The sequence below is a fragment of the Rana temporaria genome, chromosome 3, assembly GCF_905171775.1.
Source record: "Rana temporaria chromosome 3, aRanTem1.1, whole genome shotgun sequence".
NCBI classification, from domain to species: domain Eukaryota; kingdom Metazoa; phylum Chordata; class Amphibia; order Anura; family Ranidae; genus Rana; species Rana temporaria.
The window spans coordinates 175,271,363-175,297,938 of record NC_053491.1 but is presented as its reverse complement, the minus strand read 5'-3'; the positions used below and the strand labels follow the sequence as shown (position 1 = coordinate 175,297,938).

Here is a 26,576-nt window from a genome sequence, read left to right as displayed (position 1 = left end):
CTGAAAAGCAAAAGCCATAATCAGCTAGTATGCACCGCATACTAGCTGATTATGAAATACTTACCTTGAAACGAGGTGAGAGGAACTTACCTGGTCCACGCCGAGGGAGATGTCATCTTTCCTCGGCGTGTCTTCCGGGTATCGCCGCTTCAGCGCAGTGATTGGCTGGAGCGGCGATGTCGTCACTCCAGTGCATGTGCGCGGGAGACTTCTCTCCGGCAAGGTCCGGCGGCTGCCGGCCCTTTAGCCGAGGATCCCCGCTGCACATGCGCCGCTGCAGTCAGCGGCGCATTGCGGGGGGAATATCTCCTAAACCTGTAAGGTTTAGGAGATATTCTTTATACCTACAGGTAAGCCTTATTATAGGCTTACCAGTAAGTTAAAGTGGTAGTACAGAGTTTACTACAACTTTAAGTGACAAGAGCACTGTATTTCTGTCAAGATCAACCAATAAACCCTGTACTTGCTAAAAATGTTCCCAGCCTGAAAAATAGGAAAACAAAAGCAGCCACCACATATACAGATTGATGAGCTGCAAATAATACATTTTTTGTTCTTGGGTTTAAATACACTTTAGGAGGCATATTTATGAAGCAATAATAGTAACATTCACTGCAATTTAAAACACATGCATCACAGAAATACAACTGTAGTAAATGTAGATGAATGTCTCATTTACTGCTTTATAAATGTACTACTAAGTGGTTTTATTTTTTTCGAAATTTAACATGCACACATATTTTGTTATCATTTAGGAACACTAGATGGCAGCAAAGTCAATCATATGTATCATGATGAAACAAGACAGGCAGATGACAACATCAAGCCAGTGCTTTTTTACAATTTCACCTTTATAATTTTACACAGTGGGATTGATTTACTAAAACTGGGGTGTAAAATCAGGTGCAGCTGTGCATTGCCACCAATCAGCTTCTAACTTTAGCTTGTTCAATTAAGCTTTGACAAAAAACCTGGAAGCTGATTGGTTTCTATGCAGAGCAGCACCAGATTTTGCGCTCTCCAGTTTTAGTAAACCAATCCCAGATATTGCAGAGATCATTCATCACTACCTATGTGGTTGGGCAGCAGAGCATTCAATGAGCCATGAATTCCCTGCTCAACGACCTTCAACTGCATCAAAGGCAACCTGATATTTTTTCACACTACACAAATTACAATCAAGGTCATACAATCGTTCAGTTTATGGCAGGGTCCAACATTTTACTAACAAGCCAATGTTCCTGTTCATGTTATATTTCATTCTTTGTTATTTTCTTCCTAATGTGATTGAATTTTTAAACACAACATCTTTTTTTTTCAATAAGTTAAAAAAAATCAGATTCCTAAATAAACCTATAAATCTATAATAAAACCACATTTGCAGCTCATCCTACTATCTTGTGCAAAGAACACAACAATGATGTACCAAATGAGCCAAAATGGATGAGTGCAAGATGTTGATTTTATCTTCAACCATCACATAAAAAACAATATTGGTGAAACTTTCAATAAACAAAATCTCACTATAGTGTCACCACTATTAAAGTGTATTAACAAAGAAGTCCGTCAAAAATATGTGAGATTGGAGTGTGTGGGAGCCTTTAAGACTCAAGCCTCGTACACACGACCGAGAAACTCGACGGGCGAAACACATCGTTTTGCTCGTCGAGTTTCTTGTTAGGCTGTCGAGGATCTCGGCGAGTCAAATTTCCCCATTCCCGTCGAGGAAAAATAAGACATGCTCTCTTTTTGGCTCGACGAGATCCTCGACAGTTTCCTCGTCGAAAAGTGTGCACACGACCGATTTCCTCGGCAAAAAAAAAAAAAACAGCAAGTTTCTTGCTGTTTTTTGCCGAGAAACTCGGTCGTGGCCTGAATTGTCGATAGAGAAGAAAGGAGGCAACAGGGCTGGCTAGAAGGAGGAGGAGGTCAGTGAGACTGTGTTGGTACAGTATCAGATTTATCAGATTTGCTTCTTTGTAAAAAGACAGTAAAAAAATGTATTCTGAGCTTCTATTAGGGCTTCTATTCCACTCTATAGAGATCTGGAACAAAATCTAAGGACATTATAAAACTAGACCTGCAATCATAGCACTTGGCAGAGGTAAGTCTTCCAGGATCAACTTCCCCAGTGGCTCCCCACATTTGATCATGATCGCGTAACTTAGGCCTCGTACACACGACCGAGGTTCTTGTCAGGCTTGTCGAGAATCTTGTCAAGCTTTTCTTTGCATACACACTGTCAAGACAAAATCTCGTCGTTCTCAAACGCGGTGACGTACAACACGTACGACGGCACTATAAAGAGGAAGTTTAATTCCACTGGCGCCACCCTTTGGGCTGCTTTTGCTAATCTCATGTTACCGCGTGTTAGTAAAAGTTTGGTGAGAAACGATTTGCGCTTTTCAGTCTGTTACAGCTTGACGAACGTGCTATCTCCATTACAAACGCTACTTTTACCAAAGGTGCGCTCCCGTCTTATACTTTATTCTGAGCATGCGTGGGTTTCTAAGCATACACACAAATGTGTTTCTCGTCGTAAACCAGCCCGTCGAGAAACATGACGAGGAAATTGAGACTCCCGACGAGAAAAAAGAGAGCTTGTTCTCTTTTTTTCTCGTCGAGATCCACAACAGTTTTCTCGACAAAAAACATACACACGACCGTTTTTCTCGGCAAAAATGCTCTGCCAGCATTTTTCTTTTTGCAGAGGAAAACGGTCGTGTGTACGAGGCCGAACAGACTAAATTGGTGCTGGAAGACTTCCCTTGGCCAGGCATTGAAACTGCAGGTCTGAACAGGGGACAGGAATCTGTATAATACCCAGCAGCTGTCACTGACAGGGTCACTGATTAAGGTCTGAATCTGGGGCATCTCCACTGAGGTCTACCAACCCAACATACACTATATTACCAAAGTATTGGGATGCCTGCCTTTACTTTAATGGCATTCCAGACTTAGTCCGTAGAGTTCAATATTGAGTTGCTCCACCCTTTGCAGCTATAACAGCTTCAACTCTTCTGGGAAGGCTGTCCACAAGGTTTAGGAGTGTGTCTATGGGAATGTTTGACCAATCTTCCAGAAGTGCATTTGTGAGGTCAGGCACTAATGTGAACGAAAAGGCCTGGCTTGCAGTCTCCACTTTAATTCGTCCCAAAGTTGTTCGGGTTGATGTCAGGACAGTCAAGTTCCTCCACCCCAAACTCACTCATCCATGTCTTTAAGAAACCATTTGCTCCTGCTGCTGTAAGTTAAATCCTGTGAGCAGGGGGCAGGGGCTAAGCCATGCTGTGCCTGTCAACAGATGCACACAGCTCGACTTCCGCTCAAGCCCGCATGTCAGAGAAGAAGAGCATCATTGGGGGGCCCCAGAAAAGGAGGCTCGGGGGCCATCTTTGGGTGGCCCTGTTATAAGTACAACATGTTTATTAATGTAATTGAAAAAAATTAAAAATGACTTGTCAAATGCTTTAAGAAATACAAGCTGCAAAAGAAAAAAGGCTTTTGTCACTGCTCCAGTAACAGGTCATTCTACAAATGGGAGTACAAAGACTGTCTCAGGTACATTACTGTACAGTGTCAGCATCTTTACAGGATATTTAGCCTATCCTGCCAATTAGAGGTCTAAATATGTGGTAAAAAGCACATATTAGTTTTTACCTGGAAGGTAAAATAACAATTCTAATCATATATTGCTTTGGCCATTGTACAACCATCTCTAATGTCTTCTGGATGACATTCTGTCCAACTCCCAAGATACAGCCATCCAGAATATCCAGGGATGTATGCAGCCTCATCTGTTAACATTAAAGCCTTGTGCACACGATACGATTGTTGGCCAACCGAGTGTCTGATTTTTGTCAAAAGGGCGTGTGCCAGGATCTTGTCTTGCATACTAACGTTACACAATTGTTGTGCCACAAACACTAACATAGTGACGTACTACGAGAAATTTCAGCTCTTGAGCGCCACCCTTTAGGCCGCTTCTGCTAATTTCGTATTTGGTGAGCATTGATTCCGAGCATGCGTCTTTGTACTTTCGACTTTTGTGTGATGGATTTGTGTACTGACCATACGTAAATCTGACGTCAGACTTTTGTCCGCCGAAAAATTTACTAGCTTGTCATCCAACATTTGTTGGCCAAAAGTTTGTTGGACAACAATTGTCAAAAGGAGCATACTAACGATCAGATTTAAAGCGGTTCTCCACCCTAAAGTGAAGTCCCGCTGATCGGAACCCCCCCCCCTCCGGTGTCACATTTGACACCTTTCAGGGGGGAGGGGGGTGCAGATACCTGTCTAAAGACAGGTATTTGCACCCACTTCCGGCCCGGCATTCACGGGCAAAAGACGGGCATTGCGTCACATCCCGTCGCCCCCCCCCCCCCCCGTTGTGTGCTGGGAACACTCGGCTCCCAGCACACAGCGGGAGCCAATCGGCAGGTGCGGCGCGACTCGCGCATGCGCCGTAGGGAACCGGGCAGTGAAGCCGCAGGGGAGCAGCAGGGTGACAAGCGATCGCTCGTGCTCTGCTGCGGACGGCGCTGGACTCCAGGACAGGTAAGTGTCCTTATATTAAAAGTCAGTAGCTGCAGTATTTGTAGCTGCTGGCTTTTAATATTTTTTTGGGGTGGAACATCCGCTTTAAGGAAATACAGTTTGTCAACAGACAATCTCCTGCCAATGAGCTTTCAAAAGCTTTTCAGCAAAAAAAAAAAAAAAAAAAGAGAAATTTAATGCAGTGAGAAGTTTTTCAGCACAAACCTGCTATTGTTTATGAGCAGTTCTGTTCCTTTACTCCATGAGAATTTGGGTTTTGGTGCAGCCTTTGGTTTGCATTCTATAATGACACGGCCGCCTTTTGCAGCTAAAATCTTCTTTCTCATAGGATTATATTCAAATGTTGGTGCTAAAGCTAAAAAGGAGACAAACAAACCAATGACAGTTAGTGAAAAGTGCCCCTAATTACCTTTGCAAACTGGACTATGAACAAGTTCAGACTTTTGTTAAAGCAAAATTAGTGTCACTAACCAAGGATCTTCAGTTCAGCATTTGCTTGGATGACTCCATAGTGATTTTCTGCTATACACTGGTACATTCCAGCATGGAACATGGTTAAACCTCGGATTTTCAGTTCACCTTTACCATACTGAAAAACAAAAGGTGAGCCATGATTAAAATATTCTTATTTCTAGTATAACATGACTTTAGGCAAATGGTCACAGCAGTTCACTCAGTGGTCACTTTATTGGTTACACCTTGCTAGTAGTTGCACCCCATTTTACCTTCAGAACTGCCTTAATTCTTCATGGCATAGATTCAACAAGGTGTTGAAAACATTCCTCAGAGATGTTTGTTCATATTGAAATGATAGCATCACTCCATGATGCAAATTTCCCATTTCACCACATCTCAAAGGTGCTCTATTTGGATTGAGATCTGGTGACTGTATTTCGCCCATGCGAGCTCCGGGAGTGTGACCGCGGGTCCCGTGGACTCAATGTCCGCCGGGAGCCCCGCGATTGTCTCACGGAGAGGAAGAACGGGGAGATGCCTATGTAAACAAGCATTTCCTCGTTCTGCCAAGTGATAGAACACTGATCACAGCTCCCTGTGATCGGGAGCGCTGATCAGTGTCGTGTCACACGTAGCCCACCCCCCCTACAGTTAGAACACATCCCTAGGACACACTTAACCCCTTCAGCGCCCTCTACTGGTTAATCCCTTCCCTGACCGTGACATTTACACAGTAATCAATGCATTTTTATAGCACTGATCAATGACTGATCAAATGACAATGGTCCCAAAATGGCATCAAACGTGTCCGATGTGTCAGCCATATTGTCGCAGTCGCAATAAAAATCGCTGATCGCCACCATTACTAGTAAAAAAAAAAAATTAAAGTGGAGTTCCACCCATAAATATAACATTACATCAGTAGTTTTAAAAAAATGTCATTAGTCCTTTAAGAAATTTTTTTTTTTTTTTAGATGCCTTCAAAGTGTTGTTGCTAGGCAGAATAGTTAATCTTCCCACTTCCTGCACCTAGGTGCTTAAGCTTCCTAACCTACACCGCACAGACTCCTGGGAATGTAGTGGGTGTAACTTTCCAGGAGACTGTGCACTCCCCAGTCTCGAAGAATCATGTGACTTGGACAGTACAGGTGCTGAAACCTGATCTGAAACCTATTACACTGCTTGTGCAGCACTGAGCATGTGCGAGATCTGCAAGGCTAAAATCCAGGAAGTCATACAGTCTGGCTTCATGATGCCCACACTTAAGATGGCCCCAGTCAATTTCTATTTTATAAATTGTCTAAATGCTGTAACAACCTAACAAAACGGACCTTAGTTTACAGACTAAGGGCCAAATCCACAAAGACCCGGCGTAACGGCAAAATTCTAATTTAAGTTACACTGCCTTAAAATTTCTACCTAAGTGCCCGATCCACAAAGCACTTACCTAGAAATTTCTGGCCGTGTAACTTAAATTCCGCCGGCGCAAGGCGTTCCTCATTTCATGGGGGCGATTCCCATTTAAATGAGGCGCGCTCCCGCGCCGGCCGTACTGCGCATGCTCGTGACGTCATTTTCCCGACGTGCATAGCGCGAAATTACATTACGCCGGGCTTTGTGGATTGCGACGGGTCAATAAAGTTGCGTCGGGAAAAAAAAATACGTCGCGAAAAAAAAAATCAAATTCGAAAAAAAACCGCGTCGCTAGACAGAAGGGTCTGCTTTTACATGGTGTACTAACTTTACACCATGTAAAAGCAGCCCTAATTTTGCGTATGCAACTTAATACTTACGGAAGAAAAAACGAAGCAGAAAAGCTTTGTGGATCTCCGTAAGTGCTAATTTGCATACCCGAGGCGGCATTTCGTCATTCAATTACACATGCCGGATCTTCTCCCTAACTATGGAAAACTGATTCTGTGGATCAGTTCCATAGTTAGGACCAGGGATACGACGGAGTAACAGCAGTTACTCCGTCGTATCTCTTTTGAGGATTTGGCCCTAACTTTACTAGAATACATTAAGTTTGTGTATTACAGGGGTATTTATATATAAAAAGTGAAATTGTGGCCGGAACTCCGCTTTAATAAAAATGCCATAAAACTATCAACTACAGGCATACCCCATTTTTAAGTACACAATGGGGTTTATTTACTATCGCTGGAAAATGCAAAATCAGGCTCACTTCTGCATAGAAACCAATGCGCTTCCAGGTTTTATTACCAGGCTTAAAGGGTCACTAAAGGAAATTATTTGTTTTGCTGAAATGACTGTTTACAGGGTATAGAGACATAAAAGTTAACTGATTCCTTTTAAAAATGATTAAAAATTGAATTTAATCTATCATATAATGTGCCTCTAGTTTCACGTTCGGTTTTAAAGGTACATACATGAAGTTCCGGGTGAGAGGTGAGTCGGGAAGACTCACAGAACAAAAACAACAAATCCAGGGCAGTGTTTTGTTTTTAAAATGAATCTGATTGGTTCTGAGGAGTTTTAGACACACAGTAATGACAGCTTAGACCACCGTGAGAAAGCTCCCAGTATGATGGTTATAAGGAAACAGGCAACCAGGAAGTGTGGAGATCACAGCAGAATTACAGCTACTTCAAAGCAAAAACGAACAATAAGGACATGAAACCAGTACTGCAGTAAGGTAAAGGAAGCTATTTAGCTAAAAAAAAAAAATTCCTTTAGTGACCCTTTAACCTCCCTGGCGGTATGATTCTGTCTGGAATTACGTACCAAAAGCGGTACAATTATTTTGCAAGGAAATTTGGCGTTTTATACTGTAGGCCTGTAATTTTTAGGAATAACTCACTTAAATCTGACCAAACAAGAGTCTTGTAGGCATACCGGGTATGACATTTTTTTAAAACAAAATTATAAATTATAATATAATAAATAATTATAAATAATTATAACAAATAATAATATAATTATAATAAAAATTATTCAATAATGTAATCAACTCAAAATCACTGAAATTTGCTCAGTTGCAGAATTGTCGCTGTCATTACTTTAATTTTTTTATGACGTATTTCCCCACAAATCGCTATCGCACAATTCTGTGATTAGTGATTATAATTTATTATCGCTGTTTTCTAGCAGCTCTAAAACCATTTTTGACATAAAGGGACACTTTTTGGTTGCTATGGACAATCTACAGTTTGCAGGCAGAAAGAACAGTTTTTATTATATAAAAGTACATGTAGGGCACTGGGCAGACCACTAGGGACAAGGGGGGTGTGTATTTTTTACATACAGTACTGTAATCTATAAGATTACAGTATACTGTATGTAATGTGTTTGTTTACTTTTTTGAATTTGGCGCCGTTCTCCGCCCCCGTGCGTCGTAACGTCGCAGGGAACGGAGATCGGCGGCACACGGGGACACTGTGAATCGAGCGAGGAGGACCCGCTCGCTCACATAGCGGGGATGCATCGCTGGATCCAGGGACAAGGTAAGTAACTTGCCTGTGGATTCAGCGAGCAGGTAAGCCGCGCCGCTGCACACTCTGCACGTCCACCCCGAGCCTAACATTGGAAACCCACCCCGAGTCACACTCGGGTTTACCGCTAAGGGGGTTAATTGAACAATCTGGGGTTAGAAGCTCATTGGTTTCTGTGCAGAAGTGAGCCTGATTTTGCACTTTCCAGCTTTAGTAAATAAACCCCATTATGTACTTAATAGTGGGGTATGCCTATATTTTGAAGACGCTATAACTTTTGCACAAACCAATCAATACACGCTTATTGCAATTTTTTTTACCAAAAATATGTAAAAGAATACATATCGGCCTAAACTGAGGAAAACATTTTTTGTATATATATATTTTTTGGGGATATGTATTATAGCAAAAAGTAAAAAATATTGCTTTTTTTTCAAAATTGACGCTCTTTTTTTGTTTATAGCACAAAAAATAAAAACCGCAGAGGTGATCAAATACCACCAAACGAAAACTCTATTTGTGGGGAAAAAAGCACATCAATTTTGTTTGGGAGCACGACCGCAAAATTGTCAGTAAAGCCTCATACACACGACCGAGAATCTCGTCATAAAAGAAACATAATTTTCCTCAACGAAGTTCTTGTCAGGCTTGTTGAGAATCTTGACAAGCTTTCTTTGCATACACACTGTCAAGACAAAATCTCGTTGTTCTCAAACACGGTGACGTACAACACGTACGACGGCACTATAAAGGGAAAGTTCTATTCCACTGGCGCCACCCTTGGGGCTGCTTTTGCTATCTCATGTTACTGCGTGTAGAGTAAAAGTTTGGTAAGAGACGATTTGCACTTTTCAGACTGTTACAGCGTGACAAATGTGCTATCTCCATTACGAACGCTACTTTTACCGAAGGTGCGCTCCCGTCTCATACTTTATTCTGAGCATGCGCGGGTTTCTAAGCATACACACGAACGTGTTTCTCGTCGTTAACCAGCCCGACGAGAAACACGACAAGGAAATTGAGACTGAGGCCCCGTACACACGTCCGAGAAACTCGACGGGCAAAACACATCGTTTTGCTCATCGAGTTCCTTGTGAAGCCGCCGAGGATCTCGGCGAGCCAACTTTTCCCATTGACTAACGAGGAAATAGAGAACATGTTCTCTTTTTGGCCCGACGAGATCCTCGTCGGTTTCCTCGGCGAAAAGTGTACACACCACCGGTTTTCTCGGCAGAATACGTCTCCCATCGAGTTTCTGGCTGAATTCTGCCGAGAAACTCGGTTGTGTGTACAGGGGCCTCAGACTCCCGATAAGAAAAAAGAGAGCATGTTTTACCCCAGAAAATATTTATTTTACAAAAATATAATGTTGACTGCACAATTTCAGAATACGTGTTTAAAATAATGAACACAAGGCTCATCAGGTTCGTTTTCAGTATATGAGGTATAACAACATGGTGTTGAAGTTCTTTTAATAGTTACCTTTACATAAAAATTGACTCATCTGCTAATATAATTTAACATGGATTCTTAAAGTAACCTTGACGTGGGCGATGCATGGTGGGTGCCATTGCTGACCTCTTTCTGAGTAAATCACTGATCCAAAACAAGGTATGCAGGTAAGAAAACCAGAACAAATTCTGTATAAAGAGTTCTGTAAGAGATCTATAGTTGCATGCTTGATGCAGGTACTGAAGCAGAGTTAGCATGAAAGCTAGGCAACCAGTAATATTTAGGACAGGCCAGAATTGGAATCTATGCTTCTCTTGTTTCCTTTAAATTGTTTTCTTTAAATGGGGTGATTTGATAAAGACAAATAGGCTGTTCACTAAAAAAAGCACGGTTTTCCCCAGTGGGGCTTTGGACAGCAATATAAATATAACATCTCTCCTATGTGTGTTTCTCTTTTTCAATAGGCACTTTGCGAGGGAAGTTGCACTTTGCAAGGAAATTAACCCCAGAGCTTAGTGAATGCAATGAAATTCCACTTTGCAGAGAGTACCCAAGCATGTAAAAAGTAAAAAATATATTTTTGATTGCACATGATTGCATGATGGACGTCAGCAGAGCTTCACCTCATTCACTAAGCTCTAGTGGAAATTCCCTTGCATAGTGCAACTTCCCTTGCAAAGTTAACAGCCTATTTGTCTTTAATAAACCAATGCAAAAATGTACATAAACCTTGAAAAATTAACATCTTTGATTTGTTCACTCTTTATCTGGTAAATATATCGGTAAAAAGTGTTTTGATAAACTTCATCTTTTTCACCATGTTACATGTTACCCCGTATTTAGGGTGTAACATGGTGTAAATGGGAACCCCCCTTCCCAGGGCTTTTTTTCAGGGGGAACTTGGGGGAACTCGGTTCCACCACCTCTGGCTCAGACCCTTTGGTGCCTGCTCACCACAATCACTTGTAAACACAGAAGTCTGATTTCTGTGTTTACAAGTGACAGCTCTGCACTCTGTGTGTAACCCCCCTGAACTCTGCACTCTGTATGTAATGCAATCCTGGTTTATTTGCCCCTTTAAGACCCTTCTACTGTTTGTGAAATTTGAACGGGGTCGTGGTTGAGTTCCTGCACCTATTTTCTAAGAAAAAAAGCTCTGCCCCTTCCCATAACAGCTGCATTACAGAAATCTGTAAATCTACCCATCCTATCTGTTACCACAACAGGCTAACTTGTTTATTATTTATTACAGGTACCAGCAATTTATGCAGCCCTTTACACATATATATTGTACATTCACATCAGTCCCTCCCCTCAAGGAGCTTACAATCTAAGGTCTGTAATTCGCATTCATATATACACATTTAGGGACAGTTTAGACCAGGGGTCTCCAAACTACGGCCCGCGGGCCACATCCGGCCCGCTAGGACGTTTTGTCCGGCCCGCAGCTTCAGTGATCAGACTCACTGCAGGGACGGCTTGCTTTGCCTTCTGACATGCATTGAGGGATTTCAGCGCAGACCTGCTGCACTTCCCAGCTCCTCCACCAGAGTTAGTTAATTTTAGCTGTAACAGCTTGTCTGTGTAAAAGGGGCGGGAGCCGGGAAGTACAGCGTGTCTGCTCTAATGCCAGCTCTTCAGAAGCAGGCAAGCAGCACAGAACACGCTGATATACGGGGAAACTTGCAGACAGACAGTGATGAGGAAAATACTGTGCTGGGGGGGGGACAAAACTGTGTGTGGTGGGAGATCTGATGGGGATGTAGTGGTGGCTCTGATGGGGATGTGGTGGGGGCTCTGATGGGGATGTAGTGATGGCTCTGATGGGGATGTAGTGATGGCTCTGATGGGGATGTAGTGGTGGCTCTGATGGGGATGTGGTGGGGGCTCTGATGGGGATGTAGTGATGGCTCTGATAGGGATGTAGTAATGGCTCTGGTGGGGGCTCTGGTGGGGATGTGGATGTGGTGATGGCTCTGATGGGGATGTGGATGTAGTGATGGCTCTGGTGGGGATGTAGTGATGGGGATGTGGTGGGGGCTCTGATGGGGATGTAGTGATGGCCCTGATGGGGATGTAGTGATGGCTCTGATGGGGATGTAGTGATGGCTCTGATGGGGATGTAGTAATGGCTCTGGTGGGGATGTGGTGGGGGCTCTGGTGGGGATGTGGATGTAGTGATGGCTCTGATGGGGATGTGGTGATGGCTCTGATGGGGATGTAGTGATGGCTCTGATGGGGATGTAGTAATGGCTCTGGTGGGGATGTGGTGATGGCTCTGGTGGGGATGTGGATGTAGTGATGGCTCTGATGGGGATGTGGTGATGGCTCTGATGGGGATGTGGTGATGGCTCTGATGGGGATGTAGTGATGGCTCTGATGGGGATGTAGTGATGGCTCTGATGGGGATGTAGTAATGGCTCTGGTGGGGATGTGGTGATAGCTCTGATGGGGATGTAGTGATGGCTCTGATGGGGATGTAGTGATGTGGATGTAGTAATGGCTCTGGTGGGGATGTGGTGGGGGCTCTGGTGGGGATGTGGATGTAGTGATGGCTCTGATGGGGATGTGGTGATGGCTCTGGTGGGGATGTAGATGTGGAGGGGGCTCTGATGGGGAACACTGATGTAAGGCCTCGTGCACACTTAATATTTGGCCCTAGTGCACGAGGCTCTGGCATTTAGGTGCGGGCAGAGGATACAGGTGCATCATCCAGCCCTGCTAATGGCAGCTTTTTTTTAAATTCTGCTCTATTCCATAGCTGAGGAGTAATTTATAAATGGCTTCTTTTTTTTTCGGCCCGCGAATATCTGTAAAATATACAATGTGGCCCTTGAAGTAAAAAGTTTGGAGACCCCTGGTTTAGACAGAAGCCAATTAACCTTACAGCATGTCTTTGGCGTGTGGGAGTTAACCAGAGTACCCAGAGGAAATCCACGTAGGAACAGGGAGAACATGCAAACTCCAGGCAGGTAGGGCTGTGGTAGGGATTCAAACTGATGACCCTAGTGCTGCTAGGCAGAAGTGCTAACCACTTAGCCACTGTGCTGCCCACTAGTGGTTCTCAATGGAGTACAAGTGCGATAATCACCGCATTCATAGTCCATTAATACTTTCCCCTTAAAGCCTGTACCTCAGTATGGGCAGAGAGCTGGAGGAAGATTTTGGCATTGCACCCATGATACACTAATCCTGGATTCAATACTTTGCAGACTTCTGTGAAAAAAAATGAATGTAAAAAAAAAAGATTCTTGCAAAAATATGTGCATTACATTTTTTTAAGTGGACTTAGCCTTTAAATCGGTTTATTAAGTAAAAAAATGTACTTGTTCATCATGTCAAAAATTTAGCTGTCCTGTGTTTTGTGCAAACTTCCTGTGTGAACTTCCAGTTCTTGGACTGCTGAACAATGAAGATGAGGGGGTTACAAATTCAGTAGTTTAACAACAACTGAACAGGCCTATTCCTTGCCATTTCAATCCACAAAAAGCACATGGTGTCATAACACAAGAAGAAGTTGGTGGCTGTGCGCATTTCAGTAATTGTTTTATACATTCAAGAAAAATAATAATGTGAAAAAATTGTTCAAAAAATTGAGTGTGAACCAAAAAGCAGCACCACAAATGTGAGATAGTTTCACAATATAGCAAAGTACAAAAAAAGTGTTGCACTAAAAATAAATGATAGATACAAAAAAAAATATATATATATATATTAAAATATAAAAAAAGAGTGTAAAAAATGTCAGTCTCTCAGATGGACCACAATAATCATATATCTAACGCTGTTATTTAACTGTAGATAAGAATGGATCCAAATACCTCCACCAGGTGAGTATGCCACCAGCACCACCACAATAAACTGTACCATTACCAGAGAGCCTGGATCCTTTATTATGAAGGGTCAAACAGGCTTGATGTAATAATCCCAGTAGAAATCACCGACAGGGGATGTGTGAAGGAACCACGTTAAGAACAGTTCCAAATTATCCAAAGGACTCTACCCACACAGTGACCATATAACCGGAATCCAAACAAAACATAAACACTAGATAGTGTAAAAGCTCTTAGTATTGCACTTACAAGTATCCAAGCTAAAACCAGCATTGCATAATGTAAGAAAGGCGGCAGCCACAAGACATCCAGACATGTAAAGGAATGCACAATAGCAGGAACCAGCAGCTCAGCCCATGGGTTTCATCAACAAAAGTACTTTTTCCGGGGCATGAGCATAATTTCCTGCCATCGCACTAAATAAGAAAGCAAGCCTCATTTTCATTTTTGCAGCTTGAGCGAGGAAAGGGAACAGCAATGGTTGTCCTCCTCTTTCCTCACTGAGGCTGCAGAGATAAAAGCAAGGCTTGAACCAGTTGGTTCCTTATTTAGTGCGATGGCAATGGAAATGATGCTCATGCCTCGGAAAAAGTCCTTTTGTTGACGAAACCGGTCAGGCTAAGCTGCTTGTTCCTGCTATCAAGCATTCCTTTACATGTCTGGATGTCGTGTAGCGGCCGACTTTCTTACATTATGCAATGCTGGTTTTAACTTGAATACTTGTAAGTGCAATACTTTTAATAAATTCAATCCCTAAGCGTTTTACACTATCTAACGTTTATGTTTTGTTTGGATCTGGCTGTATGGTCACTGTGTGGGTAGAGTCCTTTGGATACTTTGGAACTGTTCCTGACGTGGTACCTTCACACATCCCCTGACGGTGATTTCTACTGGGATTATTACATTGGCCTTCATAATAAAGAGTCCAGGCTGTCTGGTAAGAGTCCAATTTATTGTGGTGGTGGCATACTCACCTGGTGGAGGGATTTGGATCCATTCTTATCTACAGTTGAATCACCAAGTTTTGATATTTGATTATTATGGTCCATCAGAGAGACTGACATTTTGGACTGTTTAATATTCCATTTATTTTAATTTTTTTTAATATATAGCTTATCTTTAGCGCAACACTTTTTTTGTCCATTGATTTATACAGACTGCTGGCCCCAACTGCACACAAACACCTGCAACTGCTGGTTGCAAAAATACACTCCTTCTTGACCACGTACGGCTCTCTGCGCCATATAATAATTGGTCTCTTTTAACACATATATAAAATGATGTAGTAATTATTATATCAGTTTTTCAGATAAATCTGAATAATGTGCTTACCGAGTCCCCATTTTTCAACCATCTAATGGTGGGAGTTGGCTTTCCCTTGGCAATACAGGGCCAATGCAGGTCACTACCTATATCCCTTTCTGTATCATTTATATGTTCCACCCACTCTGGTGCAGCTGAAAAAAAGAAAAAAAAATTAAAACTGAAGTTATGATTCACAAATACAGGGATTTACCAAATGTAATACAAATGTATAAGCATGAACTCATCACATAAATTGCTTTTCTTTTATTTTCAGTTTCACCTTCCAAGTAAATGTAAACCCAATCACTAAAACTTTATGTAGCGCTCACCCCCGAAGGAGCCGCTGATTAGTTTGGGATCGGCTTACTGAGTTACCTTCTTGACTTGGTCTAGGGGTGTGAGTGTGAATAAAGAGCAAGTGTCCAGACATCAATTCAGTTTTCAATGCTTTATTCCAAGGCCCAACCTGGCCAACATCAACATGGCACACGACAGAGAAAGGTTGAGGAGCGTAGAGGAACTTTAGTATCAGGCCTTGGATATGAAAAGAGAGCAAGCCTGCTCTCAGCAATAATGTAACTCAATTCGTCGCCACCCCAATCAGGGTGGGTAAAGTGCCCCCGGACAGGCGATTATCTCAGGCTTGGCAGCCGGAGCGTCACTTGCAGATCACTGGGCAGGAAACAGACCTCTGGCACAGGCCTGATTCAGGGCCTCTGCCACAGGCTGGACAATTTGGGATTTGTGAGATAAATTTGAGCAAATCCTCCCAGTTAGTTCAATCAGTGTCACCCACTGACAGCTTGAGCATACCTGTCATACGGTGTGGTGACCGGATCCCCGATGGTTCGCCTAGGCCTCCTGGACAGGTTCTCCCGAGCCGATCCCCCATCGCACAGCTCCCAGTTTAGGATCCTTTCTGCAGAAGGTTGGGACCCAGCAAGTCGCTGGAGCCCCTCTCAATGTTAGGATGAGGCTCCGCATGGTGCACAACCTCAGCGAAACAGGCCACGGTGGCAGGGCCCATGGATACGCGCACCCTGAAGGTGGGTACCGCACCTGGAACTCAGGCCCTGCATAGAACAGCCCGCCAAAAGCGGCTGCCACAGATATATCTCCCCCAGCATGCCCGAGGGAAGAACTCCTCTGATTGGCTGCTGGGAGAAGGTGGGTCTGTCAGAACCCCTCTAGCGCCAACTGCCGCCCAGGGGTGATAACGTACCCCCGGAGCGCAGACTGACCTACAGGACAAATTCTGAAATTGGCAACAGTCTAAATTTCCATAAATCGTGAATAGGAGTAAAACTAACCCTCCCATTCCCCACTAACTTTAGTGTAGCACCCGTACTGAAAGTTAGGGGGGGGGGCTACATTTATATGACCTTTAACATGTTAATGTAATTTCAAACGTCCTTTTTAACATTTTCAAATATGCAGCTTTCATTAAGTGAATGGTGATTCTGTTATGAAACTTCCTGTTCTAGTTGTGCTCTTGAGTGTCACCCTGTCACACTGGCGTCCAATGATGGCTGTTTTAACATATTTTATACAAGGCATAGTCCACTGTTGGCACCATCAAGAAAAGCTGCCCTGAGAAATGCCATGTATGTAGATGGCAAATAAAAAGGCTGCAGGAGATGAGAAGCACTAAGATGCAAAGGATTAAAAATGCATGATACTACTTTGAGGCCCCGTACACACGACCAGTTTCCTCGGCAGAATTCAGCTTCCGACCGAGTTTCTCGCTGAATTCTGCCGAGAAACCCGGCCGTGTGTACACTTTCGGCCGAGGAAGCCGACGAGGAGCTCGGCGAGGAAATAGAGAACATGTTCTCTATTTCCTCGTTGTTCTATGGGAGCTCTCGTCCCGCCGAGCTCCTCGGCGGCTTCAGTGCTGAACTGGCCGAGGAACTCGATGTGTTTGGCACGTCGAGTTCCTCGGCCGTGTGTACGAGGCTTAACAGAATTTTATTGTTAGCTAATGTTCTACTAATGGATTTTCCCATGGCAACATAAAATTGTACTCCTGTTAATTATTGCAGTAAAATGCATTGACCATTCCTCTACACCAGGGGTCTCCAAACTATGGCCCACAGGCCACATCCGGCCCACTAAGGATTTTTTTCTGGTCCCCAGCATATTTTTCCTTATTTGCATCATGAATTTTGAAGGTGCAGGTGGCCCGGCCAGCACCATAACAACCAATAATGCAGAGTGACCAGGATACAAATTTGTTGCTTTGGTGCTGGAGACTATGGAAACACAAGACACTGATCTAGGGTAGGTTGCATTCAGTTTTCCTTCAGTATTCAGAGGAGGACTTGCTCCACGTTCCATCCTCTGTCCAAACCTGCTCCACTATCCACCCTAAGGCCTCGTACACACGTAAAATAAATGTTGTTTTCCTCGACGAGGTTCTTGTCAAGCTTTCCTTGCATACACACTGTCGAGACAAAATCTCGTTGTTCTCAAACGCGGTGACATACAACACGTACGCCGGCACTATAAAGGGGAAGTTTGATTCCACTGGTGCCACCCTTGGGGCTGCTTTTGCTAATCTCATGTTACCGCGTGTTAAGTAAAAGATTGGTGAGAGACAATTTGCGCTTTTCAGTCTGTTACAGCGTGACGAATGTGCTATCTCCATTAAGAACACTACTTTTACCGAAGGTGCGCTCCCGTCTCATACTTTATTCTGAGCATGCGCAGGTTTTTAAGCATTTTCTTGTAGTAAACCAACCCGACGAGAACCACGACGAGAAAATTGAGACTCCTGACGAGAGAAAAGAGAGTATGTTCTCTTTTTTTCTCGTAGATATACACAACAGTTTTCTCGACGAAAAACATACACACAACCGTTTTTCTCTGCAAAAAAGCTCTGCCAGCATTTTTCTTGATGGTTTTTGCTGAGGAAAACGGTCGTGTGTACGAGGCATCAGTCATGCTGCCACTGTGCTGAAGATGTCTCTAATGTGAAGGGGGTACTCAAATGTGATGGGGAAATACTGATGTGAAAAGAGAGATTCTCATGTGAAGGAGAATACTCTGATGTGATGGGGGCTTCTCATGTGAAAAGAGGAGCTGTGATGTACAAGGGGGGCTCTGATGTGAAGGTGTGGCTTTGAAGTGGCTGATGTGAAATAATGGCTCTAGTGTTAAGGGGGACCCTGATGTGACAGGAGGGCTTCTGGTGTAAAGTTCTTTCTTGGAGTGTGTTTATTCATTTATAGAACAGATTTTTTTTTTGGCCCATGAAATCTGGGCCTTGTGATGTGACCACTGTACTAACATTTTGGAGACCTCTGTTCTACACACATAGTATACAGTACTTCACTAATACCTAGAACTGCAGCTTAAAAGTTTACCTGTAGAGCCACCTGGTAAAAATACCTGGTAACTCAATATTCAATACTTTTAAATTGCAGTAGGGTATGCAGAGAATCTTGCTTATAAGAGAGATGGGTCAGAAGCAGCAGTCCAACTTACATTTATCCCAGAAAATCCCTTTTAAATGTCATTAGTAAATGCTCTTAAGTAGGGATGTAATTCTACTACATAGCCTATGATCGCATGTGCAGCACAATCTGCTTTGCTTTATGTATGGATCATCTAACAAACGTACATGCCTTCAGTTAGTAAGGAGATTTTTGCATTACAACTAAAAGATGTTTGTCTCAAGGAATGATCATAAATACAGTGTTAAAATGCAGAACTCATAGATACAATCTTACTGGGGATAGCAATAATAGGCCTGGCACTTTGATTTTAAGGAAAAACAAATGTTTCTTAGGTTTGAATAGAGTAGGGAGGGGGGTTTGAACCACTGTCAGGTTTTTCTTGCTGTCTGGATCCCTAATAAAGAAATTTGCTTCATCTAATTGCCATGATCACCAATGTCAATGGGAGGGAGATTAAGGTTAAATCCAAAATTTAGAAATAAGGAATAGAGGGAAAATCTTCCAATGGGATGCAATATCACCAGCACCCATCTTAAAAATGCAGACAGGACATTTATTCATCACCTAATACCAGCAACATTTCAAGGTCATTAGAAAACTTTCTAAAGCCCTGTACACACGATCGGTTTGTCTGATGAAAACGGACCGATGGACCGTTTTCATCGGACGAACCGATCATGTGTGGGCCCCATAGTTTTTTTTCCATCGGTGAAAAAAAATAGAACCTGTTTTAAATTTTTCCTTTGGTTAAAAAAACGATAGGAAAAAACGATCGTCTGTGGGGAAGTCCATCGGTCAAAAATCCATACATGCTCAGAATCAAGTCGACGCATGCTCAGAAGCATTGAACTTAATTTTTCTCAGCATGTCATAGTGTTTTACGTCACCGCATTGGACACTATCAGATTTTTAACCAATGGTGTGTAGGCAAGACTGATGAAAGTCAGCTTCATCGGATATCCGATGAAAAAATTCATCGGATTAGATTCCATCAGATATCCGATCGTGTGTACAGGGCTTAAGGGTCCTTTCACACAGGCAGTCCGCCCCGCGGACTTTGCTTTACTCGGCGGGAGATCGCTCCATTGATCCCCGCTGAGCAGGCAGATGACAGGTCTGTCTCCACCCACTGCACTGTGTCAGAGCCCCGCTCTCCTCCATGGGGAGATCAGATAAAAATAGACCACCTGTCTGTTTTCATCTGATCCTATACAATCTGATCTGCCAGACGGATGGAAAAGAATACCGGCAATGAAATGAAAAATAACAAAAATGCCCTTCAGGTCTGGTTTGGATTTTAAAGGGAACCCAATGCCCATTTTTCAAAGAAACAGCGTGGAGTCCCTCCAAAATCCATACCGGACCCTTATCCGAGTATTCAGCCTGGCATTTCAGGAAAGGGGGGAGGAGAGAGCACCCCCCCCTGCCCCAAAGCACCCCCCCCCTTTTTTGTTTTAACACGCTGTGACCAGAACACACACTATGTTTGCTTATAGCAGTGAATTACATTGCTATACGCAAGCATTTTACTGAATTAAACTGAATCATTCAGTCAGTTTTGTTGTGATTAGCTGTGGTTGGTTAAAGCTAATCACATGGTACAGATAGGCTGTGATTGGCCCTGTCTGTACTACATGATCAAATTGACCAATCAAAGCTAGAAACACAAATGTACACAATGGATAGTAGCATGAAAAGAAGCCATCCATTGTGTACAATGTGACCTGCTGTGATTCGTCATATGGTACCAGCAAAGAGCAAAGTTCATGCTATTCAATAATTCACACACGCATACACATTATTTTGCACTTGCTAACAACACTGCTCAGCACTCCTGTTTTTATGAAATAATTTTCAGAAAAATATTAGGAAAAGGTACCAATTTCTTACCTTGTACATGAACATACGCCCGGTTTGTATCTTTCCCCTTAATGTTCTCAGCCTCACACTCATATGTCCCTTCATCTTCTGGCTGTATGTTAAAAATTCTAAGCACAGCTCCCGACTGACTAATTTCAGCTGTGGCAGGCATTGCTTCATTCCATTTACGCCATCTGATTACAGGTACAGGGCTAAAAGTGAGAAGGCGACATATATCAGTGTTTGAGGGAAAACAAATGTATCCCTTTTAATACAATTACATCGTCCATAGACTTCTTAACAGCAACTTACCCACAGCTACCATGAACTGAAAAGGTTGTTTACTTTTTAAAAGCATATCAAGGTAAATAATCACAAAATTATACAAGAGGAATTTTGATTTACCTGTTAATTCCATATCTTGGAGTACAGTACAGCACACAAGCAACCTATTCATACACCATGGGTTATAGGCTCATACCTTCAGGTGACTGAACAGTAGCAAGCTATTGAGAACATGCCCCCCCCCTGTGGTGCCTCCCCTGTACTATACTCAAAGATATGGAATTTACAGGTAAGTAAAAATTTCTCATATCTTAATCGTACAGGACACAGGCAATGTTGATACACCAAAAGATATCCTAAAACAATGAATAAAAGAACAGGCAACAACTAGGCAACGGAACTCTGCAGGCCCAACAGGGATAAAAATGTACCCAAGGCTCAGAGTGGTGCTGCAAGAACCTTGCAGCTGAAACCTGCACCATTAAAAGACAAAACATGAACCTGGTAACTTAAAAGTAGATTTCTTCAATCAACAAAAATATTTGTAAAGTGCCAAAATATACAAATATATCCTCTGCCACATGCTAAGTAATTATGAATCTAATTACTATATTACTCTATATTTTTTCTAGATATGCATCACGTGCCTGCTCCTGATGAGTGGTACTATCAAACCACGAAACGCGTCGAGATAGCTACAAGCCGTGGTTGCACCTTTATGAATTCTACAATTTTACACTTTATCTTATGCAGCTTTGTGGATTATAGATTGGGACGCCACTACCTAGGGTCCCTTTCGGGTCATACCGGTGCAGGTCGGGAAGGTTGGAGGCTATCTCTACCTTTGTTGTAGCTGTTCCTATAGAATGTTTACAATATTTATGCATGTGCAGATTGTTCTTTGAATTTTATGGGAAGTGTACAAACAATATCAATTTTGATGTTTTTTTAAATGTATTTATGGTTCTCAACACTATCAAGTATATTATATTATATTTATATAATTTTCTGTTTAACTATTGTTCAACTGTACCGAATAAAACAATTATATTTTCAACTAGTTGATATTTGGTTTTCCCTGAAGGCTGTGTGCTCCATATAAAGTCCCCCTTGTTCATATCTATTCCCCTCTCCTTTCAATAATTTTTATTTCTGCCAGTAGATAGGGATTTAAAATCCCACTTTGTTACTATATTTTTTCAATATTTTTACTTCTGGATAGAGTGGGAATGGATCAGAGCCTCTGTTTTATTATTGTGTCCCCACTCTGAAGTTTTTTGTTAGCACAATCTTCTCAACAGGAATACAGGTAATAATAAAAACTCAGCTGTTCTAACCCTTACACATTAATAAACAAGTGTTTTTCTGCTGTTTTTGTGACCGATTCCTTTCACTTCCTGTACTGGTGACAACACAGAAGTGAATGTAAACCTCTCACGTGTAAGTACAGAAAGCAACTGAAACCTGAGGATTTAGGGTTCCAATTTAAATCAACCACTCAACTGTTACATCAGTAGAGATTTGTCATTTTTCAGCATTTGTAAATTCATTGTGCTAATATAGTACTTACTTTCCCAAAGCAAAACACTCCAGTGTCACATTTTGTTCCTTCAGAGCATAAATATCTGAGAATCCAATTTGAATATCTGCGGCATAGCGTTTTGCAGCTACAATACAAACACAACAAATAACATCGGACATCAACAACAAAATTCAGCCATTACAGCTAAAAAGCACCACCTTTGCTAAACAAAGTATTAATCGCCAGTAAAGATCATCTACTTTAATATACTTTGGGTCTGTTTTCTGAAAAGTGGGGGTTTAGGTTTAGGGATATAATATATATATAAATATATTTATATATTACTGTGCAAAAGTTTTAGGCAGGAGTAAACAAATGCTGTCAAGTAAGAATGCTTTCAAAAATATATATTTCAATTGTTCATATTTATCAATTTATGAAATGCAAAGTGAGCGAACAGAAACAAAATCTAAATAAATTTAAAATTTTGTAGGATTAGAGTCAGGTGTATGATTAACTAATTATACCAAGCTGGGGCTAATGATCATCAATTTCACACATAGGTTGAAACACAGTTATTAACTGAAACAGAAACAGCTGTGTAGGAGGCTTAGAACTGGGTGAGGAACAGCCAAACACTGCTAATAATGTGAGGTTGTGGAAGACAGTTTCATGTCACAAGTCACACACCATGACAAGACTGAGCACAGCAACAAGATACAATGTAGTTATACTGCATCAGCAAGGTCTCTCCCAGGAAAAGATTTCAAAGCAGACTGGGGTTTTTAAGATGCGCTGTTTAAGCTCTTTTGAAGAAGCTCAAAGAAACGGACAATGTTGAGGACCGTAGACATAGCAATCGGCCAAGGAAACTTAAAGTGGTTGTAAAAGCAGAAGTTTTTTTACCTTACTGCATTGTAATACCTGAACCCGTACACAGAGCAGGGCTCAGGAACGAGCATAAATGAGTGCCCTCATAACAGGTAGCTTGCTGTTGGGGCATTTGTTGACAGGGAGGAGCCAGAAGCACTGATGGGGGACTTGAGAAGAGAAGGATCGAGGCTGCTCTGTGCAAAACCATTGCACAGAGCATGTAAGAATCAGTGGCGGCTGGTGCTCAAAATTTTTGGGGGGGCGCAAACGGAAAAAAAAATGGCAGCCTCGCTGTGCCCATCAAATGCAGCCACTGTGCCATCAATTCGCACCACCGTGCCATGCCATCAAATGCAGTCACTATGCCATGCCATCAAACGCAGCCACTGTGTCATGAATTGTCACCACTGTTCCATGCCATCAAATGCAGTCACTATGCCATGCCATCAAACGCAGCCCCCGTGCGTTCCGAGGATAAGCTTCCGGGGACCCGAGGGCTGTACTCGGAAAGCCTATCAGAGCCGCTGGCTCTGATAGGCACTTCCGTACAGCCAACCAGCTGCCGTTATTCAGATGGTCGGCGCCTCATGTCCGGCCATCTGAATAGAACAGCGCAGCGGCGACAATAACATAGATTCGTGCAATGCATGAATCTATGTTATTAGACTCAGTGGCGGTGAGAGCCAGAGGAAGCGGCGCTCCAGCGCCCTCTATGGACGAACTGCCACTGGTAAGAATAACATGTTTGTTATTTAAAAAAAAAATCCTTTACAATCACTTTAATGTAGCAGATGAAAGACACAACGTGCTTATTTCCCTTTGAGATCAGAAGATGTCCAGTAGTGCCATCTGCACAGAACCCATCTACTGTACAGAGAGGTCTCGCCAAACATTTTTAACAGAAAATTCGCGTCCAAAAAGCCATACCTCTGCTGTGGTAACAAGGCTAAGAAACTCAACTATGCACAAAAACAGGAACTTGGGTGCAGAAAAATAGCAATAGATGCTCTGGACTGATGAGTCAATTTTTAATATTTGGCTGTGGCAGGAGGCAGTTTGTTTGCTGAAGGGCTGAAGAGCAGTACAATAATGAGTGTCTGCAGGCAACACTGAAGCATGGTGGAGGTTCCTTGCAAGCTTGGGGGTGCGTTTCTGCAAATGGAGTTGGAGATTTGGTCAGGATCAATGGTTTCCTCAATGCTGAGAAATACAGGCAGATACTTACCAATCATGCCGTGCCATCAGGAAGGCGTGTGATTGACCCCAAATGTATTTTTCAGCAGGACTATGATCCCAAACATACAGCCAATGTCATTAAGAACTATCTTCAGCTTAAAGAATAACAACTAGTCCGGGAAGTGATGGTTTGGCAGCCACAGAGCCCTAATCTCAACATCAACAAGTCTGTCTGGGATTACATGAAGAGACAGAAGGATTTGAGGCAGCCTACATCCACAGAAGATCTGTGGTTAGTTCCCCAAGATGTTTGGAAAAACCCACTTCTTGTGTTCCTTCAAAAACTGTGTGCAAGTGTACCTAGAAGAATTGATGCTGTTTTCAAGGCAACTGGTGGTAACACCAAATATTGATTACATTTGGATTTCTCTTCTCTTCATTTACTTTCAATTTTGTTAATTGATAAAAAATAAACAAATAAAACTTCTATTTCTGAAAGCATTTGTAATTTACAGAACTTTTTCACACCTGCCTAAAACTTTTGCACAGTAGTATATATGTATGAAAGATGGCATACTGGTTTCTAAATGCCTTAAAGAGGCAACTCTAAACGTGTTAAACAATTCAGAATTCAAGAACTAGAGTGTCTGACACTACAGTATTTAAAGTGGAAGTCAGGGCTCTAACTAACTAGGGCTAAAACTACTCCCACCTACCTCCTATTAAAACTACCCTGTAAAAGGAAGATGCCTATACTTACCTATTCTCAGAGCACTCTGGCTCGGCCACCAGATCTCAACAGTGATCAGTTTCAGGGGTGAGGAGAGGTTGTTGACAACAGATAGAATGCCTGAGCATCACCCATAGGCTTATTGTGCGTCATCCATTGTTGGCTGTCTCTCCTCTCCCCTGAAGCCGCCACTGGGATCCAATCACCTTACCGGTGCACTCTGGGAATAGTTAAAGCGGGGGTTCACCCAAAAAAAATTTTTTGACATTAGATTCAGGCGAGTTGTTAGAAGCACAATCGGGTGTTTTTTTTTTTTAAATCGTTGCTGTACATACCGTTTTATAGATATATGTTCTCCGCGGCTTCCGGGTATAATCTGCGGGACTGGGCATACCAAATTGATTGACAGGCTTCCGACCGTCGCATACAGCGCGTCACGAGTTGCCGAAAGAAGCCGGACTGCGAGTCGGCTCTATAAGGCACCTGCACAACGACAGTCGGCTTCTTTCGGCAACTCGTGACGCACTGTATGCGACGGTCGGAAGCCTGTCAATCAATTAGGAACGCCCAGTCCCGCAGATTATACCCGGAAGCCGCGGAGAACATATATCTATAAAACGGTATGTACGGCAACGATTTAAAAAAAAACACCCGATTGTGCTTCTAACAACTCGCCTGAATCTAATGTTAAAATTATTTTTTTTGGGTGAACCCCCGCTTTAAGTATAAGCATCTTCCTTTTACAGGGTAGTTAGACTAGGAGTTAGTAGGGGTGGAAGCAGGTTTAGTCTTAGCTAGTTAGAGCCTGGACTTCCACTTTAAGATGTGCAAAAGCAAAAAATTATCGGAATTTTCTCTCTCCAGCTTTAGTAAATCAACCCAATGTTTTACTTAAAAAAATGCTTATGCTCAATGCTTTAGCAAACCAAATTAATCCATGGCAACCATTCTATTTTGTTTAGTTAAATCAGAAAAATATTAAAATTGGGTTACCATGCACAACTTCCCTTTAAATATGCTCATTTATTCTATGGTGTCTAGTTTTGACATTTGTTTTTTTACAATCAGTGCAAATTAATATGTATACATCTGTAAATAATTATTATACTGACAACGACATATCACTTATATACTGTATGTTGTAGAGAGATACTTACATTCTGATTGAGGCAACAGTGAAGTATATTTGCTAAATACACTTTTTGTGATTGAAGGACTGGATACAAAACAGGAGTAATTTCCTTTGTCTGACTGTTCCACTTTTGCGATATACAAATTTCCATTTGTCTGGGTAACAAATCTGCGTTTATCCACATTAATAAAATTTGGAAATTCATTTAGGATCCATCTGTAATTAAGGTCATCTGTGTAAGAAGGAAAGGAAGAATTGTCTGTTAAAGCGCTGCGTAAACTGTTGGCGCTATATAAATTGTGTATTATAATTATAATAATTAAGAAAAAAAAGCCAGTAAAATTGTCTGTTTTATACGGTAAAAAAGCTGCTTGGCCTAATGCACTAAAAATTGATAAACATTCTGCACAAAAATATGTTTCGGGAGCTTTCTCAGGCGCTTTTTTTAGCGTGAATGTGCCTGAAAAGCACCTCAGTGTGAA

General features: G+C 42.2%; 1 protein-coding gene across 5 annotated transcripts in view; it reads right to left on the bottom strand.

Annotated features, from left to right (window-relative positions):
* Positions 1-26,576, bottom strand: part of CNTN1 (contactin 1) — a 220,097-nt gene that overhangs the window by 46,395 nt on the left and 147,126 nt on the right. For all 5 annotated transcript variants that reach the window (XM_040343861.1, XM_040343865.1, XM_040343864.1 and 2 more), the window contains 6 exons: positions 26,120-26,326; positions 22,232-22,328; positions 20,407-20,588; positions 15,086-15,210; positions 5,032-5,149; positions 4,765-4,915 (listed from right to left, as the gene is read on the bottom strand). In XM_040343861.1, coding sequence (XP_040199795.1) covers positions 4,765-4,915; positions 5,032-5,149; positions 15,086-15,210; positions 20,407-20,588; positions 22,232-22,328; positions 26,120-26,326 — 880 coding nt within the window. The remainder of the gene's footprint in view (positions 1-4,764; positions 4,916-5,031; positions 5,150-15,085; positions 15,211-20,406; positions 20,589-22,231; positions 22,329-26,119; positions 26,327-26,576) is intronic.